At 42.2% G+C, this 18,854-nt stretch overlaps 1 protein-coding gene across 3 annotated transcripts in view; it reads left to right on the plus strand.

Moving 5' to 3' along the window:
• Window positions 1–18,854, plus strand: part of Adamtsl1 (ADAMTS like 1) — an 883,891-nt gene that overhangs the window by 768,081 nt on the left and 96,956 nt on the right. For all 3 annotated transcript variants that reach the window (XM_029476025.1, XM_021160015.2, XM_029476026.1), the window contains one exon: window positions 8,804–9,014. In XM_029476025.1, the coding sequence (XP_029331885.1) occupies window positions 8,804–9,014 (211 nt within the window). The remainder of the gene's footprint in view (window positions 1–8,803; window positions 9,015–18,854) is intronic.

The following is an 18,854-nucleotide window of genomic DNA, read 5'->3' on the forward strand; positions in this document are numbered from 1 at the left end:
CTCTAGCCCTTCCCTGCCCTTCTGGCATTGCTCTGCACCAGAAGATATTCCTCCTAGACTACACATAGGTTAGGGATTGCCCAAAAAGAGAATTTCAGGCCATCTGAGCCAACAGTTTTGATTTTCATTTCTTATATGGCTAAAGAAGTTGAATATTTTGTGTATTTTTGTAGCCAGTTTTTACTTCTTTTGAGGTTTAATATTTTAGTTCTTTATGTATTTTGACTATTAATCTCTCGACAGATGGTAAACATTTTTCTCCCTTTCTGAAGGAGTCTCTTCCCAATGGAAATTCTGAATTAAAGGACATACTTGACCAGATTTTCATTGAAACTGGCACTGTGGAAGCTGGGGGCAATAGATAGTTTAAGATGTGAAGATAAATTTGAAGTGACTAATAATCATCCAAGAAAATAAAGAGAAGGAGCCTAGACATCTCCTGACTATCCATCTTAATCTTTCTAGATTAAGACCCCACGCTCCATAGGGCCCATTTACTCTCTGCCTCCTGATTACAGATGTATTCTAAAACAAAAACAAAAACAAAAAACAAAGATTTTTGAGGAACTTTGTTTTTTTTTAAATGTCATGATATAAATAGTGAGCAGAGATGTACTGCGGGAGGTTTACATGCAATGTTTGAAGAATACTAAATGCCTAAAGTTTACTGTAATTTTTTTATTCAAACAAGAACTGCATCTTAAAATGTTGGATAAAGCTTCAAGTCTACTTTTTCCATAAAGATTAAGATAGGAGAGGTTTCTTATAGTGTAATAGGTCAAAGCAGGGAGGCTCTTTATGCCTGTATTCCCTGAGTTGCTGGGAGGCAAAGGTCAGTACCTTCTCAGGAAGAGTAGGGGAAGAGATCTGGCAACTCTCACAATGAGCCCTATGCAAAGGAATGCAAAAGTATTTTTTGTTTAATAACTAATACAAACAGAGCTGTGAATGGCAGTCAGCCACCATGGGCTTCAATGGCCCACTTAGCTCCAAAAGGTACATTTCAAAAGCCAAGTGAGTCTCTCCAGGAGACTCCGTTCTACCTTTGCCCACTCAGCTGCCAAATGGCCACTTCACTGGAATGCCAACCGCAAGTGTGTTCAAGACCTGGGTGGTGTCAGTATATTTATTTGTATTACTAAGAAATAGAGCTGTCACTCTGCCATTTGTCATTTTCTTAAACTCTGAGCACAAGGGATCCTGGCCCAGGACACTCAAAACTGCTTTGTTCTACCGTGTTCTTTATCCTGCCTTCAGAAACAGTGTGGTTTAGTAACAAGGTATGCAGAAGCCAAGCTACCTGAGTTTGAATCCTGACTCTCTTGTTTAGTAGCTGGGTAACTTTGGACAGATTGCTTAGTGCCTCAGAGCCTTACTTAGCTCACTCTGTAAAGCGGGAAAACTTCAAGCATCTTCTCCGTAGAGTCATATATATGTATAAGTGTGCGTCTCAGCTCAGCCTTCGAGTCCTGCTGGGATCTCAGTGAAAGAAGCCTTGATGAAGCAGAGCTAGAATTGCAAATCCACTGTGCTCACCTCTGATAGAGAGCAGCTCCATTTTTCATGGCCTAAGTCCAAGTCATGGTGCCTTGGATGTGAAGTAGGTGACATTGACATATGTATGTGGAACCCTTCACTCAGCTTCTCCTGGACGCCTGCGCTAATAGAGACAATAACCATGCCTGTCTCATAGGGCTGTAATGATGATCAAAGGAATGGTGCACTTAAAATATTTGCACAGGCTGAGGCTTAGGATAGGGTGGTTCAGCAGTTAGTGACTGTTGTTATTGCTGATCATGTTAGATACCAGCAAGACTACTGTCATGTTATGGCTTGTGGTTTATGGCTAAAAGTGTTCTCCCATCCGAAGATCTAGAGCTGAACAGATCTCAGCAACATGACAGGACTAGTCAGGAGGCTGGACCTTGCTCCAGTGCTACCCAAGGAGATCTGGAAGCCAAGTCTACTGTGGAATGTGGAGTTCCAGTGACAAGTCACCCCAGGTACACATGCTGTTGGCAGAGGGAAGGAAGAGAACGCCAGCAACTGGGATGGAGGGCAGCCCTCCACCCTCTGCCTATCCTTGGTCAGGAGTCAAATATTCTGAAGCTGGACAGGTATGGCGAATCCGTTACAGTATTTCCATCCATACAGCCTTTTCTGGGAGCAGATTTTGACCAAGGGGATAGTAATGTACAGGACAGAGGGCTCAAAGGGCAGAAGTGTAGCAAAAGAACGCTGGGGGAAATGGAGTCTTTCTGACATATTGGCTAAGGGCCCAACCATGAGTTAACACCTAAAGCCCAGAAGCTGAAGGTAAGCAGAGCTCCCAGCCTTACCACCCTCCTTACACAAGGCCATGGTTCTCCGGCCAGAATCCCTGATACAGAGGTGTTTCAGAATTCAGATTTGTGTGTGTGTGTGTGTGTGTGTGTGTGTGTTAGAATGGCTTAAATACACATTGCCTAGCACTTCTGGTATTTTGCAGAAAGAAGAGAGTCTTATCACACATCCCACTCAGGTAGGCCAAAACACTACAATAAAACATATAAATGCTTACATGAAATGGGAGTCAGTCTGTCAAAGAGATAGCAATTTAGGCCCTGTTTTGTCAGCAAGAGTCACCACACTGAAGAAATGTGTGTGGGATCAGCTTTGCAGCAGACAGCGGAAGCAGGTTGTTGAAAGGGCACCACTGCAATCGAAGGGTCCAGAGGTGCACACAGCCTACTGTCCACTCACCTCCACAGCAGTCACCACATACCTCCTGGGCACCTGCTTTGTTCTAGGTACTATGGTAGGTGCTCAGGTTACAGGGGGTTGATTTCCTAGCGCTATGGTGACAGAGTATGACAAATTAGAAGCTTAAAGCGGCAGAAATGCATTGCCCCCATTTGGAAGCTAAACTCGCGTGAAACTGAAGGTGCCAGGCTTCGTAGTGTGTCAAGCTCCTGGTGTATGCTGGTAGTTTCTGGCACTGTTTTCTTGCGGCTTTGTCATTCCCTTCTCTATCTCTCCCATCACACGGAACTCTCTCCGTGTGTCCCTCTTCATAGGCATTCTTTCTCCCTCAGTGATGCTGCAATATGCCAGATTAGACCAGATTAAAAATAGATAAAAGCAGGTTTATTAGGAGGCAGCTCTCATTGATCACACAGGTGGAGGTCAGTAAAGCAAGAGTCTTATAGAGCTTAGGCAAGGAGTGATGAGTGTCAGCGAGGAGCTGGAATTGTGCCCATACATGGTCAAAACCTGAGCCCCTGGGCCAGCGCTCTTGGGTGGGTTGCCTGAAATTAGGAGACAGAAGAGTACGTTAGCTTGGAGTTTCCCCCAAGTAAGCAGGCGCGTTTTTTCAACATGGGTAGGGTTGGGGGAACCAGGCAGACAGGGTTTCCCAGCTTGTACAAGGGAGGAGCAGGCGTTCCAGCCTATTACCTCTCTAAGAGCCCACTGAGAGATGTGTACCCTGCTCTAGTGCGGTGGTTTTGTTGTGAGATGCTATTACTCACCCCCAAAACAGGGAACTGATGGCAGAAGCACAGATACCATTAAAGTCCAGGTCAGTGAGTCACTGAGTTTTACTTGGGTTACTTATAGAAACATGAGTGACAGGTTATTGACAGGAGCAGAAATGACTCAGATATCTGCATCACCAAAGCTCACCCCAGCATGGGTGATGTCATGCAAAAGCTAGAAACCTGGAGCCCACTGCACAGCCTGCAGACAGCTCAACAAGATGGAAAGTGGCTTTTCCATGTGGCTCATTGGTCTGAGCTTCTTCCATGGACCTCAGCCACTCTTTTCTTCCAGGCAGTTCAGTTGGTCTCTGTTTCTTCCTGCCATCTGGGTTTGTCAGAGTCAACGTTGTAACTTACCTTGCTTGAGAGTAACTCTTGGCAGTTCTTACTACTGTTGTATGCTTCATGCTTCGGAGGGGGGAGTGGGGCAGAGTGAATCTAGTCAGCTTCAGGGACTTTCTGCAGTTGTTTTGAGTTGTTTACTTCCTATCATTCCGAGCATCCCAGCAGGAGATTGAGCTAAGCTATTCACTATCTAGCTGTAAGGCTACCTATCTGTAGATGTCCTGTCTTAAAATATCCTGTTCCCCCCTTCCTCCCATCTCCTACCCTCGTGCATTTTACAGCCCATGTCTTAAAGTAACTTCCCTCCAAGAAAGGTTGACACCTGGAAGGAAACTGCTGTACTCCCAATTTAACTGTGAAATGCTCCTTACAAGCTCCAGAAGTCCCCAGTGATTGATGTTATTTTGGAAGGTTGTAGAACTTTTCAGACATAAGGCCACTAGAGGTGTTCCTTGAAGATTATAGTCCAGCCTCACTTCTGGTCTCAGCTCTCTGCCTCTGCTCTGCAGCTAAGATGAAAGATGTCCCCAGCTGCAAGCTTGCAGTGTCATGAACTCCAGCACGACTTCCCCACCGAAAGCCAAAATGAGCTCTATCCCATGAAACAGTGAGCCAAAATAAACCACCCCTCCCTTAATCTGTTCCTCTCAGGTATTTAGTGATGCAGACGAGAGAAGTCACTAATGCATCTCGTATGAGCCATCTGAAGTAATTACATCTGCAAGGAGCTTTTTCCATGTAACATCGTACTTTGTGATACTTTGGGTTTTAACTCCAATATATCTTTTGGAGGGATGCAACCCCACATAGAACAACTTGCAAGGCAAGTTAGATACAGCCACGCGCTCTAGTCAACGGTTGAGTTGAGGTGGTGTTATTATTTTCAGTATGTTGAATCTCCAAAGAAGAAAGTAGTAAGAGACAATATGGATGGAGAATTTTACTCACTGGAAAAAGTGACATTGTAAATGGAGATGAACAGATGAGCAAATTCACCCAAGAAGAGGATAGAAGAAGCTCTATGTCCGGAGCACAGCACTGGGCTTATGCCAGGCTAGACCCAGCATCCCAAGGGAAGTCTAGCAGTGTCCCCATACTGTCAGCCATGACTAATCTTGTACCTAATTGGCTTCTGCTGAAGGAGCCGACTGGAATGCTCAAAGGCATAAGGCTCAGTGATTCTCAGCAGCCTGCCAGATCTGCAGCCCACAGTTGTAGCCTCTCTGTAGAGAAGCAGAGGAGAGTGTCTGCTTCCTCCCTTTTTTGGCCAAAGTTGATTAAAATATTTCTGACCAAGAATGAGCCAAGTGCTCACTACACAGATAGCTTCTGCTGACCTCCTTCCTGGAGAATGTATAATATACTTTATTAGGGTAGGCGGAGTTTCCCTGACCAGTATTCAACTGGCCTCATAGCTGCCAAAATGCCTCTGCTTCAAGGACCTAGTTGCTGAGTTTCTGCCAGGAGTAAAGCAAAGGCAGGGGGTAAGGGTACAAAGCCTGGCCCTGACAAGCTTTAACCTTGGGACAGCATTGACTACAGTGGCTTTATAAGACTATAGAGTGCAGGTTTTGCTTTATGCCCATACAAGCATTTCACTTGAAGATGAGGAGGGAAAAACAGCCTTTCTGAACATACACAGGAAAACATGCAATCCCAAGTGTGCAACTTGACCCAGTGGACCTGTTTAGAAGGTGGAGTAAAGTCCAACACTGAGATAGCTACACTATCCAGAAGACCCACACATGCTTCTACTTCCTTTTTTCTTTTCTTTATTAGATATTTTCTTCATTTACATTTCAAATGCTATCCCCAAAGCCCCCTATACCCTCCCCCCCCTGCTCCCCAACCCAACCACTCCCGCTTCCTGGCCCTGGCGTTCCCCTGTACTGGGGCATATGATCTTTGCAAGATCAAGGGCCTCTCCTCGCATTGGTGGCTGACTAGGCCATCTTCTGATACATATGCAGCTTGAGACACAACTCTGGGAGGTACTGGTTAGTTCATATTGTTGTTCCTCCTATAGGATTGCAGACCCCTTTAGCTCCTCGGGTACTTTCTCTACCTCCTTCATTAGGGGCCCTGTGTTCCATCCTATAGATAACTGTGAGCATCCACTTCTGTATTTGCCAGACACTGGCATAGCCTCACAAGTGAGAGCTATATCAGGGTCCTGTCAGCAAAATCTTTCTGGCATCTCCAATAGTGTCTGGGTTTGGTGGTTGTATATGGGATGGATCCCCGGGTAAGGCTGTCTCTGGATGGTCCTTCCTTCCATCTCAGCTCCAAACTTTGTCTCTGTAAATCCTTTCATGGGTATTTTGTTCCCCATTCTAAGAATGAAGGAAGTATCCACACTTTGGTCTTCCTTCTTCTTGAGTTTCATGTGTTTTGCAAATTGTATCTTGGGTATTCTAAGTTTCTGGGCTAATATCCACTTATCAGTGAGTGCATATCATGTGCTTTCTACCCCAAGTATGAAGCTTTGTGCTTGTGGCCTCAGTCACTCACTTTCTTGTTTGTGAGATACAACAAAGTTGTTGCTGGTTGCTAGAGTCCATTGTCACTGATGTTTTATGACTATATCATATGTTTTTATATACTCACCTGCTGAAGTGTTTCCCAGTCTGGGCTATTATGCATGGCGCTTCTCTGAATGTTCTTTTTTGTGTCCTCTGAATGAATAAGTTACATTGGGGAGGGATGGATACTTGTGTATAATTATCTTTTGCTGCTTAGCAAATGCACTCCCAACTGAGAAGAGTCCAAGACTAAATATTTGGTCTCTGATTGCCTACTTGAGTGAGGAATTTGGAAGCATCCTGGAAAGGTGGCTATTGCTCAGATCCTGCCTGAGGCTGAGGTCTTCTGAAGCCAGCCTGGGTTTGGGTCCTATGCTTATACAGTGCTTGTCACAGAACGGTGTCACGTGGGTATGCTGGTTATATCAGAATGCTGTAGTTCTATAGCTGCGGGATCTTTCCTCAGCACTGAGCTCATGACATGGTGGCGTTCTTCCTCAGCACAAGGAAACCATCAGCCAGAGAAGAAGTGAAAACTGCATTCCTGATGGTGTAGCCCCTAAAGTCACATGGGAAGAGAGCCTCTAATTCCAACCCTCACTTGAAAATCCAATTTGGAAGCAAAGGATGGTGAAGGATGTACATACACACTTAACCTCAAGCCCACAAATTTTAAACATTGGAGTTTATTGTGCTGGAGATTCATAAGTAAACAGAATAGAGACGTTCACACAAAAATCCCTAAGAAATGTGTTCAGTCAGCCTCTTCTATTCACTTAAATTTTGGTGAATGGCTATAGGCAATTTTAGAGATATTTCCTGGAGACAACATTACATAGAAGAGTAAATCCAAAGGCTTAGGTGTCAGATATGGCCAAGTAGATCTGAATCCTGGATTCACTCCTTGCTCATAAGTACCCGGGGACTTTAGCCACCTCAGTTCTATAATTCCTTTAACTACAAAATGAGGGAAGTCAATGAAACCGACTTCTTCATCAATAACTAAGTAAGCTAGGTTTACAAGCCCTCTATAATGGTGGACTCCTTCCTTCTGCCAATTTATCAGGAATGCATTGCCCACACTCCAACACAAGCTCTACCTGAGGTGATAGATGCTGTAATGTGAAAGACAGAGAAGCAGTAATCCAGTTGACAGGAATGATGAGCCATGCCCGGAGTAGACGTGAATACACACACAATAGAAATCAAGGGATTTTCAAGCATGAAAAAAAGGGTAAAACGTTTTTTCGAACCTGGGTTCAGTTTGCATAAAGATGGTACTAGAGGGCCAGGATGCATACACGGAAATAACAATAGAGTTGATTGTATTCACTGATCATCTCAGGCAGGAAGAGGGGAAGTAGATGGTGGGAGGTTGGAGCAGCAAGAAAAAAAAAAGAGAGAGAGTTTCTACTCAGTGTCACAGTCTGAGGAAAATCATTAAGGATGAAGAGTTTTGAAACAATCTTCGGGGCTCACTAAAAACCAAGGCAGGCCAAGCTACTGAAGGATGTCCCACTGAGCTTTCCAGGGCTGGCAACCATTTATACAACTTTTGTGTCTCACACTGTGAAGAGGAGACCTAAAACTGACCATTTGAGAGCTCTTCTAAGTCGGAGTTCAGGCAACTGAACTCTGTCCTTACCGTTTGAATCTTGGAGGACCAACTGCTGGGGAAATGCAGTGGAGATGGTGGCTTTTACAGGCCCTTAGCTCACCGTAAATGTGTGTCTCAAGGCATGGCCATGTGGAAATGGCCATTCATGCACTCAGCTCATCTGTGCATTTGCCTTCTACATCCAGATAATGAGCCACTCACTCCTCATACTTCCCTTCAAAAAGACTGATCTGTTTTGCAGCCTCTGCTTCTATTACATTCTCCAGTCCCGGGCAGTGATGATATTTATACAGAAGACAGAGACATTTTTGTGCTATGATGGAAGCTTAAAGGAAGTTGGAGCCAGTGACCTTTCACTTTGAAGCCAAAGAATAAGAAGCACAAATGTTGCTATCTCCCATATAATAGGCGCTACAGAAATATGCAGAGAAGCTGCCTCCAGCCTCTCTAGCCACTGTTGAAAATATGATCCCTAAATCCTGGATGTACACATCTTACTCTTCATCTAGCATGCCCTCCCCACTTGTGATGAGGTTTGCATGCCTATCAAAATAGACAGTTACCAAAATCACTTTACTAATGATTTTGTGAATAAGCATTGGCTATTTTATCATTTTCTTTGCTTTATTCTAAAGGAAGTCTAAGCATGAAGAGGACAGTTGGGTTTCAAGCTTAAGACTATCAATCCCTAACCAATCATCTTATAGAACCTCCTTGATTTCCAGTGAAAAGTTTTGATTGCCTGGGAAGTGTTTGTACAGAAACTCAATCAGTCTCTTTCTTGTTTTATTTCTTTTCAGGTGGGAAATTGGCAAGTGGAGTCCGTGTAGCCTCACCTGTGGGGTTGGCCTGCAGACCAGAGATGTTGTCTGCTCCCACCTACTCTCCAGAGAGATGAACGAGGTGGTTGTCCTGGCCGATGAGCTGTGCCATCACCCCAAACCCAGCACAGTGCAAGCCTGCAACCGTTTCAATTGCCCCCCAGCCTGGTACCCTGCACAGTGGCAGCTGGTGAGTCCCAAAGTTACTTCCAACTGCAGTTTACATTGGTGGCAATGATTTAAGATATAAGGATACTTTCTCAGAATAGCTTAAATGAACACCCAAGCTCTATCTCTTACTTCTTAGCTCTTCTTCAACCTTCCTCAGACATAGTCCTGTAAACACCATATTCTTTCAACCATGACACGGCCCATTGTTCTCCTAAAGCATACACCACACTGTTCATCTGTTGACCTGAGCATATTCATTGTGAATTGTCACCAAGCCAGAAAATATTTTCAATTAAAGGCACTATGGTAGCTTTTCCATTAAGATAAAATTGTTCTGAGTTTATACCCTTTCTAGTTTCTGCTATTTGCAGTTCCAATAGTTGATTTTTTTTCTGCATTTTGAGAATTTCACACATGTATACAATTAAATATGATCAGATCATATATACCCCCATTTTTCCTCCCCAATTTCCTCATGGCCCCTCAATATGCCACCTCCCAATGCCAGATAGATAGATAGATAGGGCACCCTTACTTAGTTAATCCAAGTTAAAAATACTAAGCCAATTTTAGATTTAAAAATTTTCCTTGATCTTATAAACTCTAAAACTCTGAATACCATAGTTTTAAAGCAAGAGATGACAAATTGCAGCCCACCAGCTAAATCCAACCTCCTGCATTTTTTTGTAAACATCGACCCACCTATCCTTTTTACATATTGTTTGCTACTGATTTTGTTCTACAAGGACATAGTTGTGTGGCAGTGACAATGACCATATGGCTCACAAAACGATCAGCCCTTTTACAAAGTTTCTGGATCCTGCATACACACACACACACACACACACACTGCAAACCAGTAATAAAAATGCAACCACTCTATTATAATGTATTATAAAAGTCATTATGCTTCAAAATAAATAGCCTTTTGACATGCCTCTTAAGAACACAAAAGGTTTTAAATTGGTTGATTGGAGGAAATCTTATTTTGCAATTTGTTCCTCATTAGGACATCAGACATAGCTTCAAAGTGACAACAGCTGTCACAAAAGTAACCCTTAAATTTAGCAGGGATGTGCATCCCTATGTGAGCCCATTCTAACTCGAGAAGTGTCCCAGTTAGGATGATAAATTTTATAGTCATCAAGCTGAGGAGAGAGGATTACTGTCCGCATACTCTTTCCTTATAGCTAAGAGATGGTCTGCTGCATCCAAGCAGCCAGAAATCTTCCATATTCCTTCCTTCTCCCTGGCTATCACAGAATGGTGATTTACTAAGCATCAAACAGTACCGAGTGAGCAAAATGCTACAGGACAGTCAACACTCAGTATCTGCAGTTTTCATGCCCACAGATTTAACCAACTTAGACTGTGTGCTCTTTTGTTAGGCATGTGGTGTTTACATCTATACTGAACATACACAAGACATTTTAAATTTTTTCTGATGAATATGTGTTTTACTTGGTATTATAAGGTAGAGACAATTTAAGCTACACAGGAGGGGTGTGTAGGTTATAGGAATAGTAAGCTACTTTATATTCAGACTAGAGCATCCATAGATTTGGGGTCTTAGCATCAGAACTGAGGAACATCCTACAACCAGTCACTTCCAGTTACTGAAGGATCATTATTAAACAACAACAACTAAAAAGAGGCATTGTGCATATTACCTTTAAAGTCTCATGTGTATTATGGCTGAGCCCATCAATTCCATGCTACTCTGTGATGGGTTTTTTTTTTCTTTTGAAGTCAAGTAGATGCAATCTATTTTGAATAGCTGCAAGCCGGTGTTCTACTAAGAAATACACATCATTCTACACTGATTTGAAATTAATTCTCACAACAACCTGGTTAAATATGCTATATTATCCTCATTTTAGTTTCGAGGAAACTAAGAATTATACAAGTTGGAAACCAAGGGGTTGGCCTTTGCCCACATTTTGTGACTGAAAGGGCCGTGATTATCTGAGTGAGCGCCCTTAATTTGTGAAAATACAACCATGGCCTAGATGCGACTTTGCTCAAGATCTTGAGTCCTACACAAGAGCCTGGGTCTTCAGGTTTCCCGTATACTTTTATTGAGCAGCTTTAAATTGAAGACAGCTATCAGCTTTAAGCTGACTCATGCCAGGAGAAAAAGTAAGAAATGTGTGCCTATCAGTCTTCACTGTTCAGCGACTAAGACTCCTAATTATAGGTAGCTTGTATTCCGTCATTATGTGGGGAGTGCTTTGTGAATAGTGTTTATTCTGTGACAGAATGAATGATTGTACACAGAGTGCCTCTCTACAGGCCATGAGAATCTGGCTCTGTATCTCACTGATGTATTTGTGTGCAGTTATGGATCATAAAGTCAGCGTTGTAGCGGCTGTCAGGGGAACACTGCCTTCCTCTTGATAGCCACACATGCTACTGATTAATGATCCTGGCCCAGTGCGTTTTCTGATCCTTAGTGGGCATCACACACTCGTGACTGTCAGCAGCTACCATTACCAGGCTCATACCTACAGCATCCATTTTGACACAGCAGAGTCCATCTGCCTTTCACCTAAAAAGACATGAGTTTTATTTTTGAAAGCCTAGTCTACTTCCTTCCACAAGCAAGATCTTTAGGGGTGAGACAGGTTCAGGCCTATTTCTCAACTCAGGAAGCTAATCCTAAACACCTCTTTAAAGTCCATCCAGTTGGTTAGTGGTTTTGATTTATATCCTTTTATACTTAACATAATAATTATTAAAAGTATTTTAAGACAATAAGAGATAAGGAATTTCCAGAGAGTGTCCGCTAATAGTTCTATCATTAGTCACTTTTAATATCTCATTAACCTTAGTAGAAATATTTTTCTCCTACTGCTTCCTAGAATCTTCTTTAGGTGAGTGCTTGGATACAATGAGCCCTTACCACTCCTTAAAAGAAATAAAGCCATTGTTTTTATTGTAGGTGGAGTAAGTAAAAAGTAAGTTTAGGTATCCCTGAGCTAAAAGGCTATGATCTCGGGACATCATGATTTAGGCTACCGGCTACTGACAGCTCCTTGCCTGATTAGCCCTGTGATTCCTTGGCAGTCTTGTCTGGGACAAGGGAACTTGGTGTGCAGTCATGATCCCCACAGGTCAGCTATAATCTGCCAGAGGCTCCTTTCAGCACCCAGCCTGCAGCCTTCCTGGTTTGTGTTTTGTTTTAATGAAAGAACAAGAGATGGGGCTTTCAAATCCTTCCTTTAAAACTGAGAGGCAACCTAATGGGTAGCCTATTTTGGGTGAAGAAACTCTCCCTTCTTTTCTGCTTGATCTCAAGATCACCACCAACCTTCTATGTATATTTCTTTTCCTAGAAAAGTGAAGTAGTATAGGGTTCGCCATCTGTTAGATGGAACACAAAATCCTGTGTTCTTTGTTGAACATTTGTCTAAAACTGGCTCAGAGCCAGTATTTACACATTCTGCAGGTCTGGAGGAGGCCAGGCATGGATTCTAGGTATCTGTTAAGCTTTTGTTTTATTCAAACACAGAAATCTAATTCTAGATTTGATTGTCAGAGACCCATCTATTAGTGTGTACTTCTTACATTTTAATCTTTGGTCTCAAAAGAAAAAAATACCTTGTTTGATATTTAATTTTATCAAGTTGGCTTGAGAACTTTGCTAATTTATATTATATATAATTTAGATTATATGTATATATTTATTTAAATTTTTAGTTATTCAATTTCCTGTGCATTGGTCCACTGTATCTTTAATATTATCTGCAAGCAGGTATTATAAACCTCCCAAGAGATGAGCTCACACTAGACAGAGCACATGATTGAGAGACCCTGGCATGTATTACCACATTGCCCTTGAAGCACTTTGATCATCTACTAGGACGATGTTCAAGAACTCTCCATAGTCAGCTAAGCCCATATGCATGAACCTGTCAGACCCTCCTGTCCCTGCCCATCTGCCCATGCCCCACCTCTACTCACAGCTGCTCTCTGGCTGCCATCCCTCTCCAGCACTGCTTCCTGCTACCTGCATGTTCTCAACCCTCTGCCTGTCAGAGCCTAGCAGGAAACTCCCCCTTCTACAGGATACATCTCCTACACTGAAGCTATGCGTATTCACTGAACAGACCCATTCTTACATGGTCAGGCACAGCCCATGACTCCTGGATTAGTAAGGCCAAAGAAGGCTAAGACCGAGTTTCAGGAGAACCCATGGCTGAAGGAGAAGGAGCGTGGTGAAGCAGAGAGGGTGGTGAGGAGAGGCGCATGCCAGGGTTCTAGCTTCATTTACTGAATGCTTGCACTGTTGCAAGAGCTGCTTCTCTTTATTATTATACCTTTCTTATCATTATCTGACAGTTCTCTATATTTATATAATGGACTTTTGTTCTCACCCCATTCCCCTCTCTCTGCCACTTAAACCTCTTTCCAACAAGTACCATAGCATTCATTCCCAGTGTTCCCGGCACGGCTCTAAGCACCTGACGTGTGCTTACTCACACAGTCCTCTCCCCACTGTGTGATGTTACCAACCTTGCAGATGAGGCACTGGGAGCACTGGAAGGTTGCTGTGCACTACAGCGTCACGCGGGATTCCCCATTCTCCCACTGCGCATGCTCCTTCTTAATCTTCTCAGCAGCAGTAGGCTCTGGGGGTTGAAATTGTCCCATCTTGAGCAGCTGGGGAATGAATGGCATGCGATATGCTTCAAACCCCATTCTCGAGTCTATTATTCAATGTTCCTTTTCCATGCTAACTGTACTACTTGCTCTGCGGGGCTAAATTGTAAGGAAATCTGAGACCACATCTTTGAATCTGCAGTTTACAAAAGACTCCGCATCTGTCGCCGTGTTTGGAGCTTTCCTTAATCTACGTCTTAGTTTTCTGTGGCTGCTGTAGCAAACTAGCACAATTGTGATGTCTCAAAGCAACACAAATGTATTGCTTATCCCAAGTTGGAGATGTGTTTTACTGTCCTAAAAATTAATGTGTCAGCCAGCAGGCATGCTTCCCTTTGGGGGAGGGGCTACAAGACAGGGTGTATGACTTTTTCTGTTCCATCTTCTATTTTCTCCTCTTTCCTCCTTCCCCCTTCAGAGTGAATCCCTCCAGATATTGATTCTGTTCTTATAGCTGACCAGACTCTGACCCTCCTGCACCACTCTTATAAGGACCATGGTGACTAAATCAACATACCTGATTATATAGAACTGTTACTGAATTAGCAAAGTCCCTCTAAGAAATGTGTTTACCAGTCCCAGACACCAAGGCATAGAAACCTTCCTGGTCATTGTTCAGCCAACCACAATCTGCTCAAAAGTCAGCAGGCTGAGCACTTAATCTCCAGTAGGACCATGCCTTTGTTGGTGGTGGTGGTTTGGTTTGGTTGTTGTTGTTATTGTTGTTGTTGTTTTTATTTTTTTAATTTTTTTTTACACTCCATATTCCTTTCCCCCCATCCACCCTCCAACTGCTCCACATCCCATACCCCCTCCCCACCCCACCCAGTCTCCACATGACTCTTTCAGCTGCTTGTTGGATCTTCCAGAGTACAGTCATGCTAGGTACCTTTTTGTGAGGGCTCCATAGCCTCAGTAATAGGGTCAGGCCTTAGAACCTCCCCTTGACCTAGATCCCACTTTGGGCCTTCTTTTCCTTAGGCTCCTCTCCATTTCCAACCCTGTAATTCTTTCAGACAGAAATAATTATGGCTCAGAGTTGTGACTGTTGGATGGCAACCCCGTTCCTCACTTGATGTCCTGTCTTCCTGCTGGAGATGGGCTCTATAAGTTCCCTCTCCCTACTATTGGGCGTTTCATCTAAGGTCCTGCCCTTTGAGTCCTGGGAGTCCATGACACCTTCTCCCAGGTCTTTGTACCAGACCTTTTGATTGATAACCTACCCTCTACCACCCACCACCCACATAATATCTGTGACATCATATATATGCATCTGCATGCTTTCATTTGATTTGATTCCAAACATCACATTTTAAAGGGAGCAAGGAGGAAAGGAGAGATATGCTAAAGGGTTAAACGGAAATGAATCAGCCTGCTATGGAATGTAATTTAGATTTCTCTGAGCTGCAAATGTTTTATGTTTAGGATTGTGTCCACCCAAGTGCACGTACATATTGCATACATCTGTACTGAGAAGGCAGGAGTAGTCACCACAATCCCTGTATGTGCTCCGCCCCTGGCTTAAAGCTGTGATTAGCTCTCTGTTTCCCCATAAACCTTTTTTTTTATCAGGGTCACAATTCAAAAATGCACATAGTTTAGCTGTATAAAAAGCCATATATGAGAAAGGAATCTCTCTCGATAATATTAATGAAAAAGAACATTTTAATGATAACCATGCTCCACAAAGTAAAATTTTCTATGTTTACACATGTGCATGTGTGCACATACATGTACCTTTTGAACTGGACTAGAGGGCTATCCAGTAGTCATCAGTAATGTTAGATCTCTGTGATTCAAATATAAATCTATATAAGTTAGGAGTCATATTCATGCCCTAAAACTATTTAAATGCTTAATTCATTTTCAGTAGTATTTTGAAATGGATATTTGATCCTATCTTTAGAAGCAGCAATAAATATAACAGCATGGAGATCAAAAGTCAGATTTCACATGTGGAATAGTTTTGTTTTTATTTACTAGCAGAAAGCTCTTTGGCTTATCCACTCTGAATCCTGTTGGGCCTGGGTGTTACACTGTACCAGTCTATTTAACCCAGAAGTCTCCCTGCAGAACCCTATGTTTCTACAGTTGGGAAGGCTTAACTCACAATGAACAAAGTGGCGCTGCTCTACAAAATGATACTCTCATTTTAACAGTGTTTCTTGGTGAATTTTCAGGCCTAGTTTTCCTTTGTTTCTCCAAGTTCTAACTTTCAATTTTGACCTCTACTATACATGAAATTTCCCAGTCTCCTACATTGCTGAGTTGCCTCAACCCCCAAAGATCTACATTAACCCCAATATATATACCTGGCCACCCTTTCCAGCAAACTTCATTGATCCCCACCATGTGCTGTCAGCACCATCTAGCCATCCCCTCTCTGAAGCTCTTCTCAGCCTCATGTGTCCTTCACACTCAGCAAACACCCATGTCTGGTTTAATTCCACTTCCTGCAACCCCATTTTCATTCTTTGCTTTCTTGCTTCCTCCCTGAGCCTTAATCCAAGTTCTCACAATCAGTAACCCAACTATGATAACCATTAACCACAGAATTCTCTTCGTAACTCTCACTCTGGACTTCCCAATCAGGTATCAATGCCTTCTTAACATAAACCTTCTATTAGGCCTTTAAGATGACATCTGCTGAGACCCATCAAATAAAGGTATAGCATGCAGTGCTACACAGGCAAATTTAATCAAGAAGTCTTTCCTCCGTGGAATACTCTATGTAACCGATGTTCCCTGGGGAGATATGAACAAAAAAATAATCTACTTATGTCAGGTAGAGTAGACCAACATACTAATACCACTGAAGTCCATTAGTAAAACAAGAACTTTGGTTAGGATTTATAGGCATGTGGGTGAAAGATTACTTATAGAAGCAAAAAGTACTCAGACAGCTGCATTATCAAAGTCCACTCCAGCATGGTGACAGCTCATCAAACCTGCAAATCTATGTGCACACTGAGCAGCCTGCAGGCATTTCAACAGGTTGGAAAATATTCCTTCCAGTAGCTCAGTGTGTCTGAACTTCTTCAAGGCTACTAGGCTGGTCTCTACTTCCAGGAAGCTCAGTTTATCTAAGAATATCTCTCAGCAATCCTTACAGCTGTGTATTCTTGGAGGGTCTAATCAATCTGATCAGTTTAGGGGACTTCCTGAGGTTTTTGAGTTGTTCATTTCCTAAACTTAACAGCTTTACTTTAGGATAAAATATTTCACCCCATATCCATCCCTTAGAACACTCAACTGTTTTACTTCTCTTTTAACTTCCTGTGTTTAACAACAACCCCCCACCCCCAAATGGGACAGTTTTATCTCAGAGGAAATTGTTAAACATCAAATACCAATTGATATCTCATTGGGCATTATTCTTTGAAACCCTTTGGTCTATGTTGTCTAAGTAATTTCCTACAAATTTCATCATGTTATCTCTCTCTTTAAAACCCCTTCAGATGATACCCCAGGGTTTTAGGATTATTTTTTAAAGACTATACTTCTCTATCTGTCCCTCATCTGACACTGAAGTCTCATGACCCCCATGCTTCATCCTCAGGCCTACTTGGAGCTATGTGGCCATGCCATAGTTGGGCATGATGTCGGTATAAGCCTACATGGTTAGATGTTGTCCCCATTCCTGTTTTCCTAGCTAACTATTCATGTTGCCTCTTCTGCATCACTGCTCCCAACCTATCCATAACAATGTGGTTGCACTATTTAATGTAGTCTCTTTTGGTAAAACTGATCATGTTTTTCGTGTTTTTCAGTAGTTTTCTCCTTCACTAGATGACAGAACCCTATAATATAATAACCACTTAAATTCGTCTAAAATCCTCAGCATCTAACATAGTGCCCAGTGGGTACTATGAGTTATGAGCATAATAAGCAGTTCATACCATGTTAAACCTGGAAATCGGATCCCAGAAACAGAACATAAATGTCATTTTGCATTAAGGGCAGTAATATGACTTGAAGCACCAAGGAAATGAACTCAACTTTAAATTAAACTACCAAGTGAAACATTTTTTAAAAATCAATGTAGTCAAAATTTATTGACATGTTAATCATGGGGAAATCTTTGAAAATACAGGTCACATGAGCATATTTCTGTATAAAAATATAGCCTTTAAGTGGTCTCTTTATTGTATATTTCTTAAATTTCTTATAAAAATAATGAAGCCACGGCCTTGCCATGAATCATGTATGGCAGCTAATATATGCAGCATAAATGGTATCTTTATTATTTGTCTTTATTGCATATATTTTAAAATACCCCTTACCAGAGATTTACCTTTTCATACCAGAATGTGACCTTAAATGATGATTCATGAGGACAAGTATTTTTCATTTAATTTTATTACATTTCCCTTGCTTTCTTTCCTCTGTCTACATTTTCCTTTCTGCTTGCTAACTCTCACTTAAAGAACTGAAGCTTCACCAAGCCATCTCCGCGTGGTCACAACGCTACCATAGACTCTGAAGGCTTTCCTGGTGTCAAAGTTCATCTTCTATAAAGACAGGTTTTCATCTATGTAAACATACTGGAGAAATTTATTAAGCATATATAATACAAGCTTTAGCAACAGGATCTGGACATAAATAATAGGTAAAAGATAGATGAGCGATACATGCATACACACATACATACATACATACATACATACATACATAGAGTTTGCAGATAGGTAGATAATGAGAGAGCAATGGTAGATAGATAGGTAGATAGTGATAGATAGATAGATAGATAGATAGATAGATAGATAGATAGATAGATAGATAGATAGGAAGGATTGATTAATCGGGTCCTCTCCCATGCCTGGAATGTCAGAATGCCAAGAAGAACCAATTCCTATTGTGGGGACACAGCTTCCTGGAGTGACCAAACAGTCTGATAAAAGAAGGATCTGTAACAGCTGGATGTTTGCTTTATATCTTTGAAACATCTGCATTTAGAGTCTTCTCAGTCATCAATTCAGGGAACATTTATGAGCCGCATGTTCTTTGCCAGACACTATGCTCTGCACTGGGGAGTACATAGATGAACTTTTCTCAGAAGATCCCTAATCCTAGATCTGTTCAGGGAAACAGAGGAAATAGCAGACACACGAGCTCTGAGCATTCTTGGAAGAGATAAGGTACCCATCCTAAGTCAGAGTGTGGTGGAAGGGAGCCATTCACCAAGAGGCACAGAAAA

The sequence above is a fragment of the Mus caroli genome, chromosome 4 (assembly GCF_900094665.2).
Source record: "Mus caroli chromosome 4, CAROLI_EIJ_v1.1, whole genome shotgun sequence".
Taxonomy (NCBI): domain Eukaryota; kingdom Metazoa; phylum Chordata; class Mammalia; order Rodentia; family Muridae; genus Mus; species Mus caroli.